The sequence below is a fragment of the Macrosteles quadrilineatus genome, unplaced genomic scaffold, assembly GCF_028750875.1.
Source record: "Macrosteles quadrilineatus isolate MER2022 unplaced genomic scaffold, UCM_ALF_1.0 Scaffold_8__2_contigs__length_117827958, whole genome shotgun sequence".
Taxonomy (NCBI): domain Eukaryota; kingdom Metazoa; phylum Arthropoda; class Insecta; order Hemiptera; family Cicadellidae; genus Macrosteles; species Macrosteles quadrilineatus.
Window position 1 is genome coordinate 79961740 of NW_026542601.1, and position 20665 is coordinate 79982404.

Consider the following 20665-nt stretch of genomic DNA (forward strand, 5'->3'; position numbering starts at 1 on the left):
AGCTCGAGTAAGAAGGGGCAGAAGGGTCGCTGGAATAATTTTTTTCTGGTGATATTTTGGCCTTATTGTCAGAGTCGAACCAATAGTTTAGTTTTATAAAATTTAAATCAGTGTCTAAACTGTTGCCGCCTCATAGCCTGTGGGTTTATTGTGAACAATGTTGGTACTGATGTTATTCCCCTCTTCTGAATGTAAATACCAATACAGTAGACCTCCAATCAACCGAATCGCCGATTACTTGAATCGTTTACTTCAACAATTTTAGAAACGTAAAGCTACATTAATAAGTTTTGCAAAATATCAAAGAATTGTTATTAAAGACATTTAGCCAATGAGTAATTTTGGACTTTGATGGAACACTTTTAACTTAATAACATGTATAGAACACATACTATGAGCATTGTAAACTGTAAAAATGTTCCGATTTAATTTATTAATAATTAAAAGTTCATTTAGTACTGAAAATGAGGAGTTTTCTTTAAAATTCCCAGAATTCCAGGTAAACTCCGATTATCTGAATGGCGTCTGGTCCCCATTGATTCGGATTGTCGGAGTTCTACTGTATTTATGCAATCAAATTTGAAGAAGGTATATGTTATATAATCGTGCCGATCCCTCAAGTAGCACAATACATTTGATATCATATTTGTATAAAATAAATTGTGGATGGAAAGTAAAGGTATTAAAGTTACCAAATGTGTATTGTGATTTTCTGTAAATTTAAATGACTTTGATCAAACATGCTGGAATGATAACAGTAATAATGTTACACAGTTATCATTCCAGCATGTTTGATCGGAAAAAGAATAAAAGAACAATGAATTGTCTTTGTAATCCTTTAATTTATTAATTGTAAGTAAACTATTATTAGTCCTTACAACTAAATATATATTGAAGTACTATTTACAGGCATTAAAGGATCTTAATCCGACATTTTATTTCATATATTAAATACATCACTGAAATAATTTGATGGTAAAAACACCATTCAAGGACAAAAGTTCTTAAAAAAGGTGGAATAGACAAAATTTTAAATTCAAAACAAAGGCGATTGATAACAACTTTAGTTTCTTGACGAACAGCCATTAACAAAATGTTAGTACAATAGAAAATAATTGTTGTGACAAAAGTTCATGAGTGACACAAAAGGTGTAAACATATCTTATAAAATTTCTCTATAAGAAAAAAATAACAGCCCACTTGAATTAAGTTGAATTGAAAAAGTGTAAATGCAAAAATATCAAATCAATTTAATAACTTATTTTTACCACACAAATGGTTGGATCATTCCACTACTAAGATATGAGGTGGCGATGCACCATCTGCTCTTTGTTGATGAGATGGGTCGTGTGGTTGACAAGTGACATCAGAGAGTCGAGTCCACTAGCCCAGTCGTCCAACACGTCACTCGGGTCCTTGATGGTGCGGAAACTGACCACTCCGGCCGGCCGGTCAATCTTAGCCGTCACCGTCTTGTTGACCACCATCTCACTGAGAAACTCCTCAGTTTCCTGAACAACAAGTACACAAATGTTATTTGGACAATTTAACAGGTTTAACAGGTTAAGCTAAAACTATCAATCATCAAACTATTGCCGCAAGTTAGTTGGTTACACACCTCGTTCGGCAGATCCAACAACTCTGACATCCGCTTCAGTGTAATCCGGGTGTAGTACTTGGACATTACTCGGATGTTCTGAAAAAATTACAAGGTGTGAGCTAATGTCTATTATGTAGGCAAATCTTGGTGGATGATGACTATAACTTACATTTAGGCACTGATCAGAGTCTAAGATACAGGCATACAAAAAATGACAAAACGATTTTAAGTCATGCTTTATAAACCCCTAAGATTGAGTTATCGATCACTTCACTGGTTACTGGAAAATGTACACAAGAAATAATTATTGATACCAGCACTTAATTGGTGGGTAAATATTTTCTTTGGATTTACGTCCATATACTAGTATCAAATGTTTCAATGACAATGAAATACAGTAGGGGCCTACCTAAAAACCACCCATTTGGTACTAGTTTAGGGGCCTGAGGGACCCTGACAAACTCTCAAACTGACTGGACTACTTGAGGTCGCTAATCTGGTGAGTGATTTATTTACTATTCATTTGTGCAAAATAATGTGATAAGCTACATTTCAATTGAACTTTTTAGTTTTTTATGACTTTTGAACTCGGGGAAAACTGTTATTGGACAAAGGCCTAATAGGACAGTACTACTAGCCCAACGACTGCAGATTTCCCGGTCCGTCTGAGAATATGTTTGTAAGGATTGCTTAGTTCTCTAGTGTACAGTGTATAATTAGCGACAATAGGAAGCAAATCAATTAACCACGAGAGCCAAATTACGACTTACTATCCACCAACTACTCCCTTCTACTCACATGTTCGACCACCCGACTCCGCAGGTCCTTCCAGCGCTTACGACCGTCCTCGTTGTTTGCAAACACCTCAGTCGCCTTCACTGTGGCCGAGCCTTGCTTCAATTCTTTCTCGTAAACCTCACACAAGCCTGACCACTTGATCAACTCCGGGTTAATGAACAGACGGAGTAACTCCCTGACAAAGGACAGAACAATTACACAATTAATTTTTTCATTTAAAAAAAATGTAGCCATATTATCTAGGTAAATGATAGTTTTGTATGCTAACACTAATAACTGTTTAAAAGTTTATTTAATGATAACTATTTATTTATTTAACTAATACCAGCACAGGATAGTTATAAATTGGCAGAAATCAAATCCTGGTTACAGATCGAAATCTATAGATGAAGAAGTTGAAGAAAATGGTTTTGTATTCTACAATGAGATGGTTTTTAATATAGGCTACCTGTAATTGAATTTTATTTTATTGAATTGAATTTTAACATGCACAATAGGTAAAGTCTTTACTGTACAGCATTGTGGTTGTAAAGAAAACCAATAGAATGCATAGGCCTAATAACTTGACTATGAAGTAATTTGTAGAGAGTAAATAACATTTTTATTAGAAAAACGAATAAACAAAACTAGCACCAAGTGTAGAAACAACTGGTACCAATTAAAATAGTGTGCTCCCTTACATTACTCGGAGGAACAACTTGTGTGTGTTTTTAACGTGAAACATTTATCACATTCTCAACTAGGCCTACTCACTTGTACGATGGGATCTCTTCCATGACCTTGTCCTCTAGAACACGATGTGTCAAGTCGCTCTGTTCATTGTCATACGGCGCCAACACCAGGTACAGCACAGCATTCTGTGCGACTGTCTTGCGCAGCTCTGCGTCCGCTTGCACACTTGGCGTAGCGGCCACTGCACGGTAGTGTTTACACGTTGCAAGATAAAACCCTTGGTGACAGTCCAGCTCGATCATCAACCTACGCACAAACAGATGTTCAGAATCACCTCTCACCTGTGTTGGTTATTGTCTGGCTCCAGGAAGTACATTGATTGCATCAACTTTAACTCTGCAAAAACGAGTCATGTAGATGTGTTGTGACATTGAAGCACTAGGGTAGGTTAGGTACTAATCTCTACATATGTTAAGGCGAAGATGAGCAAAGAATGTTCATCACGTGAGTTAACAGATTTGTAACTGATTAAGATCAGCTGTTACTTTAGCCACGGCAATTTATTAGCCGAATAACCAAGGACAGCTTGGTCCAGTTTCGATCCATTGAAAAGATTCTAACTATTCTCAAAATCTAACCGGCAACATTATGATTATTGAGGGAGCACTGCATCTACTCAGATACATGTTTGATAAGTCATGTGTACAGCAGAAGATGTGTACATTACCACCAGTGGTCACTTCTTATAAAAGACAAAGTAAACTAATTTTATTACACACATTTTGAAATTCTTATTCAAAATTTAACACCAGGACCAGACAATAAATGTCTTATCTCAACTATATTAGCATTAGCACACCAAGAAATCAGTGGTGGGGTTCAAAATGGTCTGAGAGACTATTTTGAGAAAAAATCACAGTGATTACTCATGCATCAAGACAGGCCAAACATACTTACTTGTAATACTTCAGTTTCAGATCAGATGTAGTCTCATCTTCAAAAAACTTTGTGTTAATCTTCTTTGAGATGATTTGAGTTCTGATATAATCACTCTTGGCCAAACACAGTCGCATCTGTTCTAAGATCAGCTCCACCTGAAGATAAAATTGAGAATATTTTTGTAAAATTAGAAACAAACTAACATCTGTCATATAGTGAGACATGGAAAACTATCTTTATTATACAAAGAAATTTTGGAATATGTAAGAATTAATTATGGTAAAACCCAACAATAGCCTACATTAAAAAGTCACATAGGAGTAACAAGTGTGCCCTAAAACAAAAGTTTTTGTACTTTGATTGAAGTTCTTTGATTGGTGACGGTTGTTTGACCAAACTACAGTTCTCTATGTGGTTTTACGTAGTGACTTTCCAGCTTTGGCTTGGTTAATGTACTAATTTTGTTAAGCTCTTCAGGCACTTTCCACCCAAATATGGGACCAGATCCTGAAACTTTGTGAAAACTTGTACTATAGGCCCTACTAGCTTAATCATACAGGAAAATGATTGCAATCATCTCTTAAATAACCAGGTTTTTTATAGTCATACGATAACATGGGGATGAAAAGGGTTGATTTCGCAAGGAGGTTATATAAAAAGAATACAGCTCACTCAAATCTGGGTAAGGTCTATGAATCAATTTGTCACTGGTATAAATATCTAAAACTATCTAAATAGTCCTTGTTTGACATTGTTTACTGAAAGTTTAACTTTGCCAAAATAAATAAACTAAAAGTACAACAAGTACTACCTTTAACTGTCTCTATTCTAAGTTGCTATTTAATCTATAATTCTAGGCCTACTGCATACCTAGCCGCCTCAATCTTATTTCCAAGTCAAAAAAATATTTTACCTTTTCACGTTTCTCCATAGAGCCATAAGTTTCAACTTGGAGCTCTTCAATGATGTTGGCCGCTTCTGTTATGTTTCCTTCTTCTTCTTTCATCTGGGCTAACTTGTGAGTAAGCCTAGCTCGCTCGACCTCCACGTAAATCTACCAACACGAAAAAAACAATAGAGGCGTCATAGAAAATTTTCATTAATTTTACATGATTTTAAATTTTGTGTAGACGAATACAAAATGTAACACAATCACTACAGAGAAAGATGGCCTGAGAAACATTAGAGTTAATCGTCTGGTAACTTACATAAAAATTAACCATTTTAAGTCTTCCATGTAAAAATTTCCAATTTTACTTCTATCATTCTTCAAAGTGACGTAGATATTTAAAACAAAGGAACTGTTGTAGTCCAAAACATTATTGACACAAAAACATTAATTGAAGATGACAATATTAACTGAAAAGGTGACATTTAAGAGGTAGTATCAATTGAGTAAGTAAATAGGGAATGGAGCTCTAGTAAACACATTAGGCCTATCTTCTCACTACACTGTAGTTTTTCCCAAACGCTACAGTGGCATTTAGTAGTTGAAACAAAGCCTACTCTACTTCCCCAAAGCAGGACGTTTTTAACTTTCTGCAACAGACTTTATCTTTGTGCTTTGCTTCACGTGTAAATGAACCGTGTGTGTGATAGTTTTAATGTTTTAATGAATATTTGGAAACAAATACATTTCCAAACACATATTAACGTACCGTTTCGAAAACGGATACTGCTAACATTGTATCGCTTTGGCAATTCGGTTATTCCATCTCGCAACCAAAGCACCGAATATTGACTTCGCAACTTTTGTTTATATAATGCATGACATTTTGTAGAGTTACTGTTTGTAGAAAGGAGAACTTTTTTGCAGAAAATAAAGTTGTCAACTTGTAAGTGTAAGAAAGGGTCATGTAGTCCAAACTTTGCCTGTAAAAATAAATAATAAAAAAAAAATAGGTATAGGCCTAGAAAAAAAAAATTGAAACTAAAAAAAGCAATTTAAAAAATTAAATTTTTTTTAAAACTAGTTGGGCAGGCTCAGTGGCGTATCCAGGGAGGGGGCCCAAGGGGGCCGGGCCCCCCCCGAAATTTTTTTTTTAGTTACCCTGTACACACGGCACACGGTAGCGTTGCAACGCGCGTTCTAGAAACAGTCAAATGAGTGTGTACACACTACACAATACGTGTTGTTATTATATAAAATGCCGAATTACTGGAATGTTATCAATAAAAACACATAAAAATGCAATAAAAACACGTCTCTGAAGATCGCGCAATCGGAAACCGCTATTGCCGCGATCAGGCATGACGTTTCCGAAATCGAGGGAAACGATGATAACGTGTACACGTCCGCGGGTGATGTTCGTGATTTTAACGCGATCGGGGATGACGACGATGACGTTTCTGTGACTGCGGGAGTAGACAATGATGTTTACATGGCCGCGGGAAATGATAAAATCTTTGCCGCGACCGTGAAAGACCACGATAATGTCTACATGACCGCGGGAGATGTTCATGATTTTGTCACGATCACGCAAGACGACGATGACGTTTCCGTAACCGCGGGAGGCGATGATAACGTCTATACGTCCGCGGGAGATGTTCATGATATTGCCGCGATCGCGCAAGACGACGATGACGTTTTCATGACCGCCGGAGAGAATGATGATATCTACACGGCCGCGGGAGATAATCAGAATTTTGCCGCGACCGCGGAAGACCTCCCGCCAAAAGACGCCGGATTACTGGAGTGCCGGAGTGGTACAGTGCCGATTATAGGGTCTTCTGTACAATGTTTTATAATTAAAAAAATGATGGCAGCTGGTACATATAGTGTCTTCTTCAGTATCCAATAGTCATTGCGTGTACATTACATATTTTTGGGTCGAGTTTTCGATCACTGAACGACCACTACACCTTTTCCAATTGTATTTCAGAAAGTATCACTTTTATTTCAGAATAGTCATTTGTATTTCAGAATCGATCAATTGTATTTCAGAATAGTCAATTGTATTTCAGAAGTGGTCAATTGTATTTCAGAATGGTCATTTGTATTTCAGAAGTGGTCATTTGTATTTCAGAATATATCAATTGTATTTCAGAAAATGTCAATTGAATTTCAGAATATAGCAATTGAATTTCAGAAATTAAATAAAATAATTTTCAACGGTTGGCACTACTGTTTTCAACCAACTATGTACATCTGATGTACTGTGTTTTGTTACTACAGAACACCTGATTGTATGAAATAAACATAAACAAATAATACATTGTTGATCTGTGTACCAGTGCTAGGCTATGCTTTGAGCAATATCTTTTTAACACTGTAATAATTTAATTTTGTTTACTTTGTAATTTCTTCGTAGGGTTTTTTAAAAATTGTTAAAGAATTCTACTACAAAAAATGGAGCTTAAAGACAATTGTGGCATTTGCATTCATTCAATGTTAAGAAAGCAAGTGATAAGACTTATTCCATGTAGGCACTTATTACATGAAAAGTGCTATAGAAATCAACTAGCAATCGCAGAGATGGAACAATGTCACGTTTGCCGACAGGAAATCGAAGAGACAGAAAATGTGATAAGAAAGGTTTACAAAAAAAACTGTGAAGAGGATAGGAAGAGGATTGTTAGCTGTGCTAACAGGGGAGAGGATTGGGTGGCACTTTGTAATCAACTGAATGTAAACTATAAAACCGCTTATGAATGGGTCAGGTCTGGAGAAGAAACGCCAAAGTTGAAAGGAGGAAAGAAGCCAAAAATACTTTCTGAGGAACAAATTGATCAAATCATAGAATGGGTTGAAGATGACTGTCAAATCAGTTTGAAACAAATCAAGAGGAAAGTTTTGACTACATTTCACACTGATATAGCCATTTCCACAATTGGCAATTATCTCGAGGGGAGACTCTGTAGAATGAAAACAGTTCACACTGAGCCCATTACAATGAACTCAGAACAAAACAAACGTTTGCGTGCGGAATATGTGAGAAACCTCAATCGATATATTCAAGAAGGTAAACAGATCGTCTGGTTCGACGAAACTAATTTTAATTTATTTTGCAGACGTAAACGAGGGAGGGCCAAAGTGGGTGACCGAGCAATTCAAACCTTACCAGCAAGTAAAGGGCCAAATGTTCATTTGATTTGCGCAATATCGGGTGCTGGTGTCTTGTGCATGGAGCGAAGAAGAGGATCTTTTCGGAATCAGACAGCAAATGAATGGCTCCAGACTATGCTCCGAAGATGGCAAGAGAATGGTAACGAGCTTAAGGACCTGGTAGTCGTTGTCGATAATGCTCCTTGCCACAGCAGGTTGGAGGACGTCATAACTGGGACAGACGCAGTGCTGCTGCGGTTGGCGCCATATTCACCTATGCTGAACCCAGTAGAAACAATCTGGTCGAAGATAAAAGCATTTGTGAAAACCAACCTAAGAGTCCCAAATGTCAATCCCCCTGGTGTTGTGGAACAAAGACTCGTGTATCTGGAGGGCATCGTCGACCAAGCCATGAACACTATAGTTGGTGGAGACTGTGCTCGTGCTGTCCAGCACACATCTGTGCATTACCCTGCAGCGCTCGGGATGGATAACATGCAAGTTGGGCGTTGACAATAAAACATTGTTAGTGTATGTACTTTTAACATAAAACTTTTTAAATGTAGTTTTAAGCCATGTTATTTTTAGCTCATTCTTAAAGTATTTATAGGGTGACCCGGGGCAATTCTGGCAGCCAGACGTGAACCTTAACTTTAACTGCTTGTACCGCGGTGAACATATTTTTCATTTTATTTTGACAATTACCATAGTAATTCTATGTTATTCCTCTAGTGTTTTCATATATTTAGACAACAATCTCAAACTCCCCTTAAGGGGGTTTGAGGTTTTTTTTTTTTGGAGTGTCAGATGCCAGAATTGCCCCAACCTTGGGGCAATTATAGCAATACCTTATATTTTCCTTATTGTTTAAATTGCTCTGACATTGGGGCAATCATGGCATAGGCCTAATTTAGCTGTTTAAGATGGTGTTTTAATTTTTGTTCTATCTCTATTTATAAGGAAGTTGTGAATAAACCGGTAAGACAGTACAAGCGTACAAGGGCCTTAACCTCAAAACTTCTAGCAACAATAAACAATAAAAATAATCAGGCTGCCATAGAGTAATCTAAGCAAAAGGTGTTTACAAAGCCATCCAAATGAACTGAAATGAAACATATTACACATAACACACGTTGTTATACAATTTATTCTTTTATTTATACATTATTTGTATAAAGATATATAGCTGCCATAATTGCCCCGGGTTCTTTGCCACAATTGCCCCATAGCATATGAAAATGGGGCAATTATAGCACCCATTTAAATTTAAATATCTTAAAGGGATAACTGCTATTACTATTTTTGTTCATGAAGTTTTAAGTCTGAACAATTATCTTTGAGTATAAAAAAAAAATATATATAAAATTCATAGGGGAAAAAAAATTAGCCGTGTGCGATGTTTCGATATCCTCGGGCTGTGGAAGAAAGTACTTTTTTAATCGCTAATAAAAAATTCTGCAAACATTTTATTTTTACAAAAATGCTTTCCTATATATAGGAGGTATATGCTGAAATAACAAATATTGCTTCACTGATCTGTAAAGCTGAAATTTAAAAAAAATATAGGCCATTGCTATAATTGCCCCGTGCCAGAATTGCCCCGGGTCACCCAAACATGTTACAAAATTTTTTTTTTTTAATTATGTTCCCAGTGTAGCTGTAGTACATATTGTAAATAAATATTCTTAACTTTGTACAAGTCTTCTTATTCACTGTAATAGTAAAAATGGTCACGTTAAGTACCGTAAGGTAGAAGATAAAAAAGTGTAAAATCTTAAGATTGAATGGTAAATGAGAACAGCTGAGACAAGAGCATTTGAGTTTCCCATTCTGAAATACAATTGACTATTTCTGAAATACATTTGATTATTTCTGAAATTCAATTGACATTTTCTGAAATACAATTGATATATTCTGAAATACAAATGACCACTTCTGAACTACAAATGACTATTCTGAAATACAAGTGACACTTTCTGAAATACAATTGACAATTCTGAAATACAATTGACGATTTATGAAATTAACTTGACACTTTCTGAAATACAATTGGAAAAGGTGTAGTATGCTTTATTCTAGGTATAAGTTGAGTGTAGTTTTGTTAGCTTGATTTATTTTATTAAAATTACGTCACGTAGATTAATAGTAGTTTAGGCAACTTGTTTAGATTTCAGAACAGTAAAAAAACTAATTTTTAGTAGTAATACACCAATATTATTCTCTACTTTAGAGCCTCCAGAGGTGTTGTAAACTGCAATTTACCACCATAAAATACCAAATTTTTCCCAGGGGGGACCCCCCACCCCCCGGATCGGGCCCCCCCCAAAGCAGAATCCTGGCTACGCCACTGGGCAGGCTGGCTTTTTTGCAGCCCTCCCCGTCTTTTTGTGACAATGTTGCACTGTCGCACGTAAGTTAGTTCTGCTTTGGGGCTCTGCTTTCAAAAGAAATGGTCCTAACGCTTTGAAGTTTTGTGGATTGCAAGAGATCTTCCTTAACTTAACCCATCATTCTCACACCAAAGTACGCGACGCCACAAACACTATTCTAGCAACACATATTCAAGAGCGCGTAGCAACACAAAAGATAATGAAAGATGAACATACCTTTCCTTCAGTGACACTGCGTAGAGTATCAATCAACTTGAGTTTTAGTTCCTTGGAGGGCATCAAATCAACATAAGAGCAACATTCTTGTACCATCTTAGCTACTGCCTGCTTCAGCTGCGACCTTCGCTTGGCCAACAATGTTATGTGTTCATTCAGCGCCGCATAATTCTTGGCTTCAAAACATATCTGAACGATGGCGATAAGTATGCGACCGGTCGAGAACATGTCAGCACCCTGAAACATTTTAAATTGCACTCTTGTTAATTTTTATAGATTGAAACTTTAGGATATTGCTGTTATCAGGGATGCAATAAAATAACTTAACAAGAGTCGTTAAGTTTCTTGGCTCAAGTTTGATTGAATATCCATTATAGGCCTAATTATAAGTGAACAATTTCAGTAAAACCCAAATAACCTGAGAGTAAAATTGTATGCAATTTTTTTTGGGCTATAAGGATTGAGAATTCATATTAAACCAAGGTTAGCAAAACACTTGAATGCAAACACTTGAGTTTGAAAATGTTTCATAATGTAACACAGGATGATATGAATATTAATTAGGCATACCATACAAACAATTTATTTTCATAGATTTCAAATTAGCCAAGGGCTATATATTCAGTTAGACGTTACTTAACTATAGACCTGAGTATTACACTGTTATCTTGGTGTTAATAAAATACCCACTACGGTTACCGTAGTATAAAATTAATAACCTTAACAAGTGAACGAGGAAACTCCACAGGGAAATTTCATAAATCTGATAAGTTACGGTAATATAAGTGGGAAATTTTCTTTCTAACTGTTCTAGTCTGCTTAATATAAGTGGGAAATTTCTTTCTAACCGTTCGAGTCTGCTTTTCCAGAGCTAGGAGAGCGTCAAGCGCATCATGCATTTTCCCTTCTTGTGCCATCTTTTTACATTCTGGAATCTTCTCATCGCATGTAGTACTGTAATCCACTTCCATTTTGACAATGCGACCCTCAAAAGCAAGATTCCCGTCAGCCATGGTTGTAGATCTAAGAAAAACACATGATCCCAAATGGTGAACACAAAAATTATCAACCCATCATAAAAGCGTCTGGAGGTTTTTTATAAGAAAAGTAAACACATGTACGTTAGGCCTACGATACAATAAGTTAAAAACTCTAAGCTTATCTACTAAAACATGGCACCTAGGCATATTGTAAGGTCTGGTTAGTCAGGGTTGTTTCAACAGAGTCTAAGTTACTAAGATACCGGTAACTGAATTGCAGATAATCAAAAGGACCTAAGTTATAACAGAATGCATATCTCAGAATCTAATGAGTCTCAGAGACTAGGATTGTGAATGATGCAGGCAATAGTGTTGCAAACTTGTGTAGCCTAACTATCTCAGCCTACAATAGAAAAGACAATATCGCAATTGTGAATATCGCAAGAATTTTACAAGTCAGTTAACTTAGGCTAGGCAGTCACATAAGTAAGTTTCTTAACTGGGCCTGGCTGCACTTTACTTGACGTCCTAACTTACACTCATTCGAATGAAAATATCGATCGATATATCGATTGCTTCATTCGATATATCGTTTGGTTAGTTAGGTAAGGTTAACCTAACCTAACTAACCAAACGATATATCAAATGAAAGAATCGAATGAAAATATTGAATCGAAGAAACCAATCGAATGAGTGTAGGACGTCAAGTAAAGTGCAGCCCTGGGCCTTACCCCCTCCCTCCCTGTGCAGTCGATTCAAACTATAAATTCTCAAAGTATTGACGACTAACCTAAGTTATTTCATTATAAAATTAAACTGTTATAAGTTATCCAACCTAACTGAACTAACCAAACTTGCTGATAGTAGTGATAGGTAATGAACAAAATGGAATGAAGGTTTAGTAGGCTAACCAAATCAATAGTTTCAATCGGTATTTGAGTAGCCCAGTTAAGAAACTGTAGGCATAAGTTAGGCCTAACCCGTCGTCAGTAAGCTACCCGTAGATAGATTTGGGTAAAAAAACACTTATATCTAAGGGTAGCCTAACATTGTATTCATACAAGATTCTTGTTGAGATCTTTAAATACCTTAAAACTAGCACAGACGTGAACGGGAATTAATAAAGCAGAAATGAGCTTTAAGTTATTGTGTACTGCAGTAGGACAATAAGATAGGTAGGCCTACATGCTAAGTTTCACCTTAGAGGGAAAACTAAAGTTTTTTTCGTAATGGACCTAGCCCACTAAGTTACATAGGCGATAAATGCGAATTTTCCTTTATTTATTCAAGTTGGATTCAAATCAATAAAACATACAATAAAGAGAGCCAGGGCCGTAAAGCGGGTTCCAAGTGTTAAAGACCCAGTACAGTAATTGAACTTAAGGAGTGAAATTATTACTAATGTAAATTATAAGATTAATTCAGTAAATAAAACAACTAAATCAACAATTATTTTAAATTTATCATCACACGGACTTCATAAAAATTGTACTTACATTAGACTAAAAACAACCCAAAATCTAAGTACACAAAATTGCGAGTCACTCACTCGGACGGAGGTTACATTTTTTTCTAGATTTCAATTCAATGTAGCCTGACTAATGTGACAGATGGGTAAACTTAAATTTTAACCATGCAACTGCGGGATCTAACTTATTACAAAATATATATCCCCCTTCTACCATGATATGTCCCTTTTGATTGCCTTATGAACATATCGTAGATTATACTATACTTCTTACCCTTCTATCATGCTTTTTACCGGCTATTTGCTATTTTAAGTAGCATTATGTCGTTTTATTGTTATTTGTGTAGCTATTATTGCTGCACACGACAGAAATGTTTACGCATGAGCCATAGGTGAGTGTGGAAAGTTTCTCGAGTACAGCAAAGGCAGTTTTCACTCGTGTTACGCATTATATTTTTCCTACAGTTCTACACATTTTATAGAAATAATTAGTCTTTCGTACAGTTTATGTTAAATCACGAATAGAAAAATGGTTAGGTTAAATCCAAACATTGAACGAAATGGGAAACGCTAAACGCTGCACCATTAGCTGATCGTAGTTGTAATATCTTTAAGTGTTGCCAACTTATTTTCAAGCACACACGTATTGTCTAGTAAAAGCATGTAGTTTTGTGTGGTTTTGTTGGACTACTGTGCGACAAAGTAAAAAGTGGGGCGGGGGTTCGGGCCCCACCCGGAAAAATGTTTAATTTAAAGCATAAAAACGTATTTTTATACATATTTCAGCTCTACAATTTGCTCAACTTAATAGTATCATAGACTAACCAACACGTATGTTTTATCTATGATAGTATTTATGTTAGCTAATAAAATATAAAATATTTGGGGGGGGGGGGAATATATCCCTCCCATCCAATAATCTCTGGGACGGCCAGTGGCTGGAATATAACCCGGGCCTACAGGACAAAGTCTATATAATATAATAGCGCTAAAATAAGTAGATTTCATATTACATACTCCACTACTGCTTACTACTGTTAAACTCGCTCATCACAGCAAGAAACTAGGCTGGTTTATTCTCAAGATGATAATGTAAATTTATTTCATTAGAACTTTTAAAAAACAACGCTTATCTTTCCTTTATAACAAGTCTCATATAATCAACCAAAGTTTGTATAAGTTTTCTTCAGAATTCAACAAAATAATGTTATACTTTATAATGAAATGGCAACCATACAAAGTAGTTATTTTAAGCCAAGTTATAAAGTATGAATGGAGATGAGTGTAGGATGAGTGACACGATCTTGTAGTCTTGTTAGTGACTAAGGCCTTGCCTACATATTCCTTAGACACAGCTGTTAATAGCCCATACAGCTAGTGGCAACTAAGGGGCCTACAGTTTATAGTGGAATCTGAACCACATTTTTGCCTTGGTATATACGAATTGGTCTAATTATCAGGATAGTACTGCGGATAGTCGTAGTACTCACTCGTGCGGACGTTAATCCACACCAGAGAGTATCGCATCCACAGTGCATGCCTATAAATATCCACAATTCGTGACCTCCTAGTAGCTGGATTACAGGACGACGCCACCCGTCCCAGTCTATACCGTATTTTATACGTGAGATTTACACAACAGTTAAGACAAGTTTGATCTCTGATAATCTTTTTACAATCAAACTTTTTATTCTTTATAACCAATCCCTTCAGGTGCTCCCTATGCAGTGGTGTAGTGGGGCGAGAACTTTGCTTTCTGCTTTTTCCAACAAACCTAAGAAATGGTGTGTCCGATGTGTTATGTCAGATATAATCACCACCACACCACCTATTTTTATCTAAACTACCTGTAACCAATTATTCCAAACTATTCACGCAAATGGTAGCATATAGGCTTTTGTAGACACTGAAATGAATGTTCAAAAGTTCAGGACCAACTTAATAACCAAAGTATTAGTTTCTTTTTTACTCAGGGAGTTCCGGAGTTGGCTAAATAAAAATTAAACTGAAAAAAATAAATGTACTCAGTTTTTAAAACTAATTCATTTATTTTTTTATGTTATACAAAATAGCACATATAGACATAAATTAAACCAAACATATATTTGTACAAAATATACAGGTCTAAATTAGAGTGTACTTGTGGCAAACTGATGATTATTAAAATACGGCAAGAAAATATATACTAGGCCTATCTACAAATAAATATTTTAAACATTTACTACACTTTTGTACTTAAAACTTACAATACATATTCCTGAAACCATTCAAATTAAACTAAATATATATTTATTTAGGAGAACATATTACAGCCAACTAATTTGTTATTGAGGAATATTGATTGACAAATGAATCAGATTCCATGTTTAACACTAAATACTTTGACAAGAAAGGATACGAAACATAATATATACTATCAGACAGTTATTGATACATGCACAGTCTAGTTGTCTTAGTACTCTGGTACAATATATTTCACATTTTATAGAGTAGACATTACAAGTTTCCACAATTTTATGGGAAACTTCATAATAATTATAACTGTTACAGGGATTACGACCATGTCACGTTTGGATGGAGGTAAATGGACGTTGAGATTGGTCAGGTGTGATACTTGACAATCGGTCTTGCTCCTTTCCACCGCTCAAGCTGAAACATAATATAGACTATATCAAATTTCATAACAATAGAAATATTTAATCGTAAAATAATGACCAAACTAAATGGGGCTAATATCTCATAACATCTGGTTGATTTTTGGGGAGTGGAGTATAGACACCCCACCAGATGTAGCATTTTATTTAAATAACATAATTGAATGAACTTTTACAGATAATCTCGCATGTAAGAACATTTCAGGAAAATGGTACATGTCATAGTCATAGTCAAATTTCTTTATTTATCTTGTATATACATACATAAATAGTGTCACAGTAAAGTAAAATAATTATAATCTTATGGTAAAAAAAAGCCCCGGATTGTTTTTCACATTACTTCAGGCTAGCCCTAGGGGTTGTGGCATTATCACTTAGATAAAATCCATTGGTTATTTGGCAGGATTTGAACCCGGGACCTCAGGGACTGAAGTCCCGTGCTTTAACCACTAGACCAGCTTGATCCCCAATAGAGCAAATATTAGGTTGAATATACATTTAGACAATGGACACATAGTTTTTTAAAAAATATGGAAATATACTTCAGAGATTAAGTGTATGGTTAGGACGTAAAACATCTGCCAAATTACCTGTAGTTTACATGTCGATGGGTAAAACTGACTGTGTGAACATTTGAGACACTTCCAACAATAGTTTCCAAGACTCCGTTGTAAATTAGCAAATCATCCACCAGGATCTGTAATATAGAAGCTGATTAACAAACAGTAATACAATTAGTGACCGTTATTTACAGTTACTTTATAAAAGATCATACTTAGATAATAAAACTAAAAACTACTAGACAGTTGGGAGTTGAAGTGACATCTTTTTCTTATTCATATGAATTTTTAAATATTAGTACTTTTTCCAGAAAAATCTGAAAAGAAACTGTTTACAAATTTTAGTGCTATGGCGATTGTATTAGACCGGACAAGAATAAAAAGTTATCTGTGATAGCTTTTGTATTTTCATTGAAGTTCATCATAATCGGTACCTATCTAATGTAATTCAAGCAAATATTACTGAACAAAGAGGTTTTTTTTCATGAATAGGCTTCCACCATCACACCCAGTAGATTCGTGGTATTTGGGAGAGGACTGTGTGAAAATTTATAAAACACCTCAGTTTACCAACGTTTCGGTATCAACGTAGAAGTTCTTGTTATACGTCAACTGTTCAAAAGTCAAGCCCTCCTGAAGGACTATATCACTCTATATCAAGACCAAACAGAAGTGTTTCATCGATTTTGACAAGGTCTTTGTGCAAAGACCATAAATCCACCGAGAGGACTTTTGTTTAACCAAGTGTATAGTGATTACCCCAAACTCCTTGACTCCACGAGATGGCGTCTTAGTGTAGTTCCAAATTTTGATGACAGACACTGCTACAGGACTGTCAAACACAATGTACACTCTGTTCAGCTGAAACAAACCACCAAACTTGTCAATAACTTGAGTAGATTCAAATACTGTTATTATTTCTTTTAATCTTTGACTATCACTATTGATACAACTAAAGATTCCCTCCCCATATTAATGTTGTCACCAGTTTTTTTAAAATCAAAAGCACCTTAGATGATGTGAGCCATCTAAATTACTAAATTTATGTCAAGTACACAATCCTTTTTACCAAGTCAAACTCAAAGACAAAAAGTCAATGGAATGACGTTTTGCGAGCGATAGCAACTGTTATTCGACCAATCAAGTTGATCAGTAACACAAAAATATAGTAGAAAATAGAATTTAGATACTAGCACATTCTGTGACACAAGCTCACACAACTATGACCTTTTTTGATAGAAATTGGCGACAGCTGGTCTATATAGATGGGACGTTCAATTCAGTAAATCCTATAGTCAATGATACAGGTATTCTTGTCGTCAATCTACTATTTATTACTATAGACTAACCTACAAAAGTCAACTTCTCATCGCATTGCAAATGTTTAAGCTCGTTTTTTGTGTTTAGTTCATGTCCGGTGACACTGATTGCTAGTGTCGACGAAATTTTTCGTTCTATTATTTTAGGGTTAATTTAATAATTTGTGCGTTACTGTATGGTTATATAACTAGCGGAGTTATTGTTTGTGATTAGATTGTTTTATCTGGTTAAACGAGGTTTTAAACAACTTTAATAACAAGAAACAAATTGTAAAAAAAAAAACAGCCTCTACAGTGGACCGGAATCAAATTTTCTAAAGCGTCAAAGACACACGTCGTCTCGTCACCAGATACATTTTAATGCTGGGTTTTCCTAGGCGCGGAGAGAGGAACGGAGAGAGCGGACCTCTCTTGTCTTAGGTAATTTAATGTTACTGTTTTCCTAGAAGCGGATGCCATGTTAATCGGTTTTCCGCTCTCCCCCCTCCGCGCTCCTCTTCCGCGTCTAAGAAACCCGGCTTTATACTTTTTATTTTAATAGATACATCAACCTTAAATACCAGGGCAAAATTTTGTTGACATGACCTAGCATGACATGGCTAGCCAATTATTGAAAAGATTATGTCTAGACACCGAACTTAATGGATAGAAGGTTAGCCAGACGTTAGATCAATATTACAAAAGTTGTAAAAAAAACAAAGTACACACACATTTTTTTCAAAAAAATAAGCTGTAAGCTTCATTGTTAGAACCGTGCTTGGTGCAATCTGCCTCAGCAAATAATATTACTTACCTGTCCAGGCAGTATGGGTGCGAGCCAAGCATGTCTGCCGTCGCTGGAGTTGTTGACACCATCGATCAGTTTATCAACCGTCCTCACGTCGTTCTCCATTCCATCCAACTCTCTCACACTTGCCGGATGAGCACTGATATCTAACAAAGTGTGACTAATTTAGTCACATTTTAGTTTCATTTTAGACATATGACTTTTAATGTCACAGTCCAATAATTCAACTATAGTCTATATTACAACTTGATAGGATTAAATACAAAACAACTTGTCAATAGACTTTTCCACAAACGGTCTAATGTACCAAGTTGCAAGAAATGACCCAACAGAAGAACCTCGATATTTCAACACTTTGTGGATAAGGGGGTATCGAACTATCTAACGATAGAAAGTCAAAGTATATTGGACATTTTCACACAGCGAGGATTTAAAACAAATTTAATGAATTGTATAACACTTGACAAAAAATAAACATACCTATCAACTTGCAACTCTACTGTACATTCTTTGACACCTAACTGTATAAAATAGTTCGTAATGTTTAACTCCTTTTCACTTTGGATGTTAGAAAAAAATTTAAATTAATGGGATAGGCCTAGTTACAGCATTGAGTTTTTGAGTTCACAAAAACAATTGTGAAGGTCTAGTTTTTGACTTCAGCATATCCGGCATTGGCCGTTGCCAACACAACATCTCAGCTTGTGTCAAACTATACAGTGCACCTATCGAGGGTAAAACTAATGTTTAAACTAACAATCCTAGTGTAAACGTCATATAAAGCTTGGTACTAATATAGGGAAAAATTGCAGGGATGATTATAACGGCGAAGTCAAACAATATATAAATTTAAAAAAAAACGCTGTAGTTTTGGATAGGGCAACAGTGACACAAATTTCTTAGAGAAAATATAAACTATACATTATAGTCTGCCATAAAAAACTGTGTTTTACTCACTAGAAGGTGTGAGAGTGATGACATTGCCAGCAGCATTATACATCTGTAGACCATTGAGACCAATGTAGTAGAGATCTCCCCAGGTAGACAGCAACTGTAGTTGGAACACAAAGCCCTGTGGCAACTCTGGGGGCTCATAGTCCAGTGTCAGACCTACTGTAGACATATACAGCATTATACATCTGTAGACCATTGAGACCAATGTAGTAGAGATCTCCCCAGGTAGACAACAACTGTAGTTGGAACACAAAGCCCTGTGGCAACTCTGGGGGCTCATAGTCCAGTGTCAGACCTACTGTAGACATATACAGCATTATACATCTGTAGACCATTGAGACCAATGTAGTAGGGATCTCCCCAGGTAGACAACAACTGTAGTTGGAACACAAAGCCCTGTGGCAACTCTGGGGGCTCATAGTCCAGTGTCAGACCTACTGTAGACATATACAGCATTATACATCTGTAGACCATTGAGACCAATGTAGTAGGGATCTCCCCAGGTAGACAACAACTGTAGTTGGAACACAAAGCCCTGTGGCAACTCTGGGGGCTCATAGTCCAGTGTCAGACCTACTGTAGACATATACAGCATTATACATCTGTAGACCATTGAGACCAATGTAGTAGGGATCTCCCCAGGTAGACAGCAACTGTAATTGGAACACAAAGCCCTGTGGCAACTCTGGGGGCTCATAGTCCAGTGTCAGACCTACTGTAGACATATACAGCATTATACATCTGTAGACCATTGAGACCAATGTAGTAGGGATCTCCCCAGGTAGACAGCAACTGTAATTGGAACACAAAGCCCTGTGGCAACTCTGGGGGCTCATAGTCCAGTGTCAGACCTACTGTAGACATATACAGCATTATACATCTGTAGACCATTGAGACCAATGTAGTAGAGATCTCCCCAGGTAGACAACAACTGTAGTTGGAACACAAAGCCCTGTGGCAACTCTGGGGGCTCATAGTCCAGTGTCAGACCTACTGTAGACATATACAGCATTATACATCTGTAGACCATTGAGACCAATGTAGTAGAGATCTCCCAGGTAGACAACAACTGTAGTTGGAACACAAAGCCCTGTGGCAACTCTGGGGGCTCATAGTCCAGTGTCAGACCTACTGTAGACATATACAGCATTATACATCTGTAGACCATTGAGACCAATGTAGTAGAGATCTCCCCAGGTAGACAGCAACTGTAATTGGAACACAAAGCCCTGTGGCAGGGCCGGTTTAACCCATACGCGAACTACGCCGTCGCATATGGCGCC

At 36.4% G+C, this 20665-nt stretch overlaps 2 protein-coding genes across 2 annotated transcripts in view; both read right to left on the reverse strand.

Moving 5' to 3' along the window:
- Nucleotides 1-1230: 1230 nt before the first annotated feature.
- On the reverse strand, nucleotides 1231-13201 carry LOC129001253 (26S proteasome non-ATPase regulatory subunit 12-like). Its single transcript, XM_054428486.1, has 9 exons — nucleotides 13137-13201; nucleotides 11509-11683; nucleotides 10661-10897; nucleotides 4923-5063; nucleotides 4028-4164; nucleotides 3152-3376; nucleotides 2399-2573; nucleotides 1619-1696; nucleotides 1231-1511 (listed from the first exon to the last, which is right to left on the reverse strand). The coding sequence occupies exons 2-9, from the start codon at nucleotides 11671-11673 to the stop codon at nucleotides 1296-1298; spliced, it is 1374 nt and encodes a 457-aa protein (XP_054284461.1). The 5' UTR covers nucleotides 11674-11683; nucleotides 13137-13201; the 3' UTR covers nucleotides 1231-1295.
- Nucleotides 13202-15615: 2414 nt separating this feature from the next.
- LOC129000499 (katanin-interacting protein-like) overlaps nucleotides 15616-20665 on the reverse strand; it is a 38755-nt gene continuing 33705 nt past the window's right edge. The window contains exons 12-16 of the mRNA XM_054427461.1: nucleotides 19386-19567; nucleotides 18435-18574; nucleotides 17082-17183; nucleotides 16353-16459; nucleotides 15616-15757 (exon numbers count right to left, since the gene is read on the reverse strand). Coding sequence (XP_054283436.1) covers nucleotides 15673-15757; nucleotides 16353-16459; nucleotides 17082-17183; nucleotides 18435-18574; nucleotides 19386-19567 — 616 coding nt within the window. The 3' untranslated portion in view covers nucleotides 15616-15672. The remainder of the gene's footprint in view (nucleotides 15758-16352; nucleotides 16460-17081; nucleotides 17184-18434; nucleotides 18575-19385; nucleotides 19568-20665) is intronic.

Excerpts from the sequence above, each read along its gene's own strand:
- LOC129001253 (XM_054428486.1), bottom strand. The coding sequence starts at position 11,673 with ATGGCTGACGGGAATCTTGCTTTTGAGGGTCGCATTGTCAAAATGGAA. Across the intron at positions 5,064-10,660 it reads GCAGTGTCACTGAAGGAAAG|ATTTACGTGGAGGTCGAGCG; the intron begins GTATGTTCATCT and ends TCGTGTTGGTAG. Across the intron at positions 3,377-4,027 it reads CTGAAACTGAAGTATTACAA|GTTGATGATCGAGCTGGACT; the intron begins GTAAGTATGTTT and ends GTTTGTGCGTAG.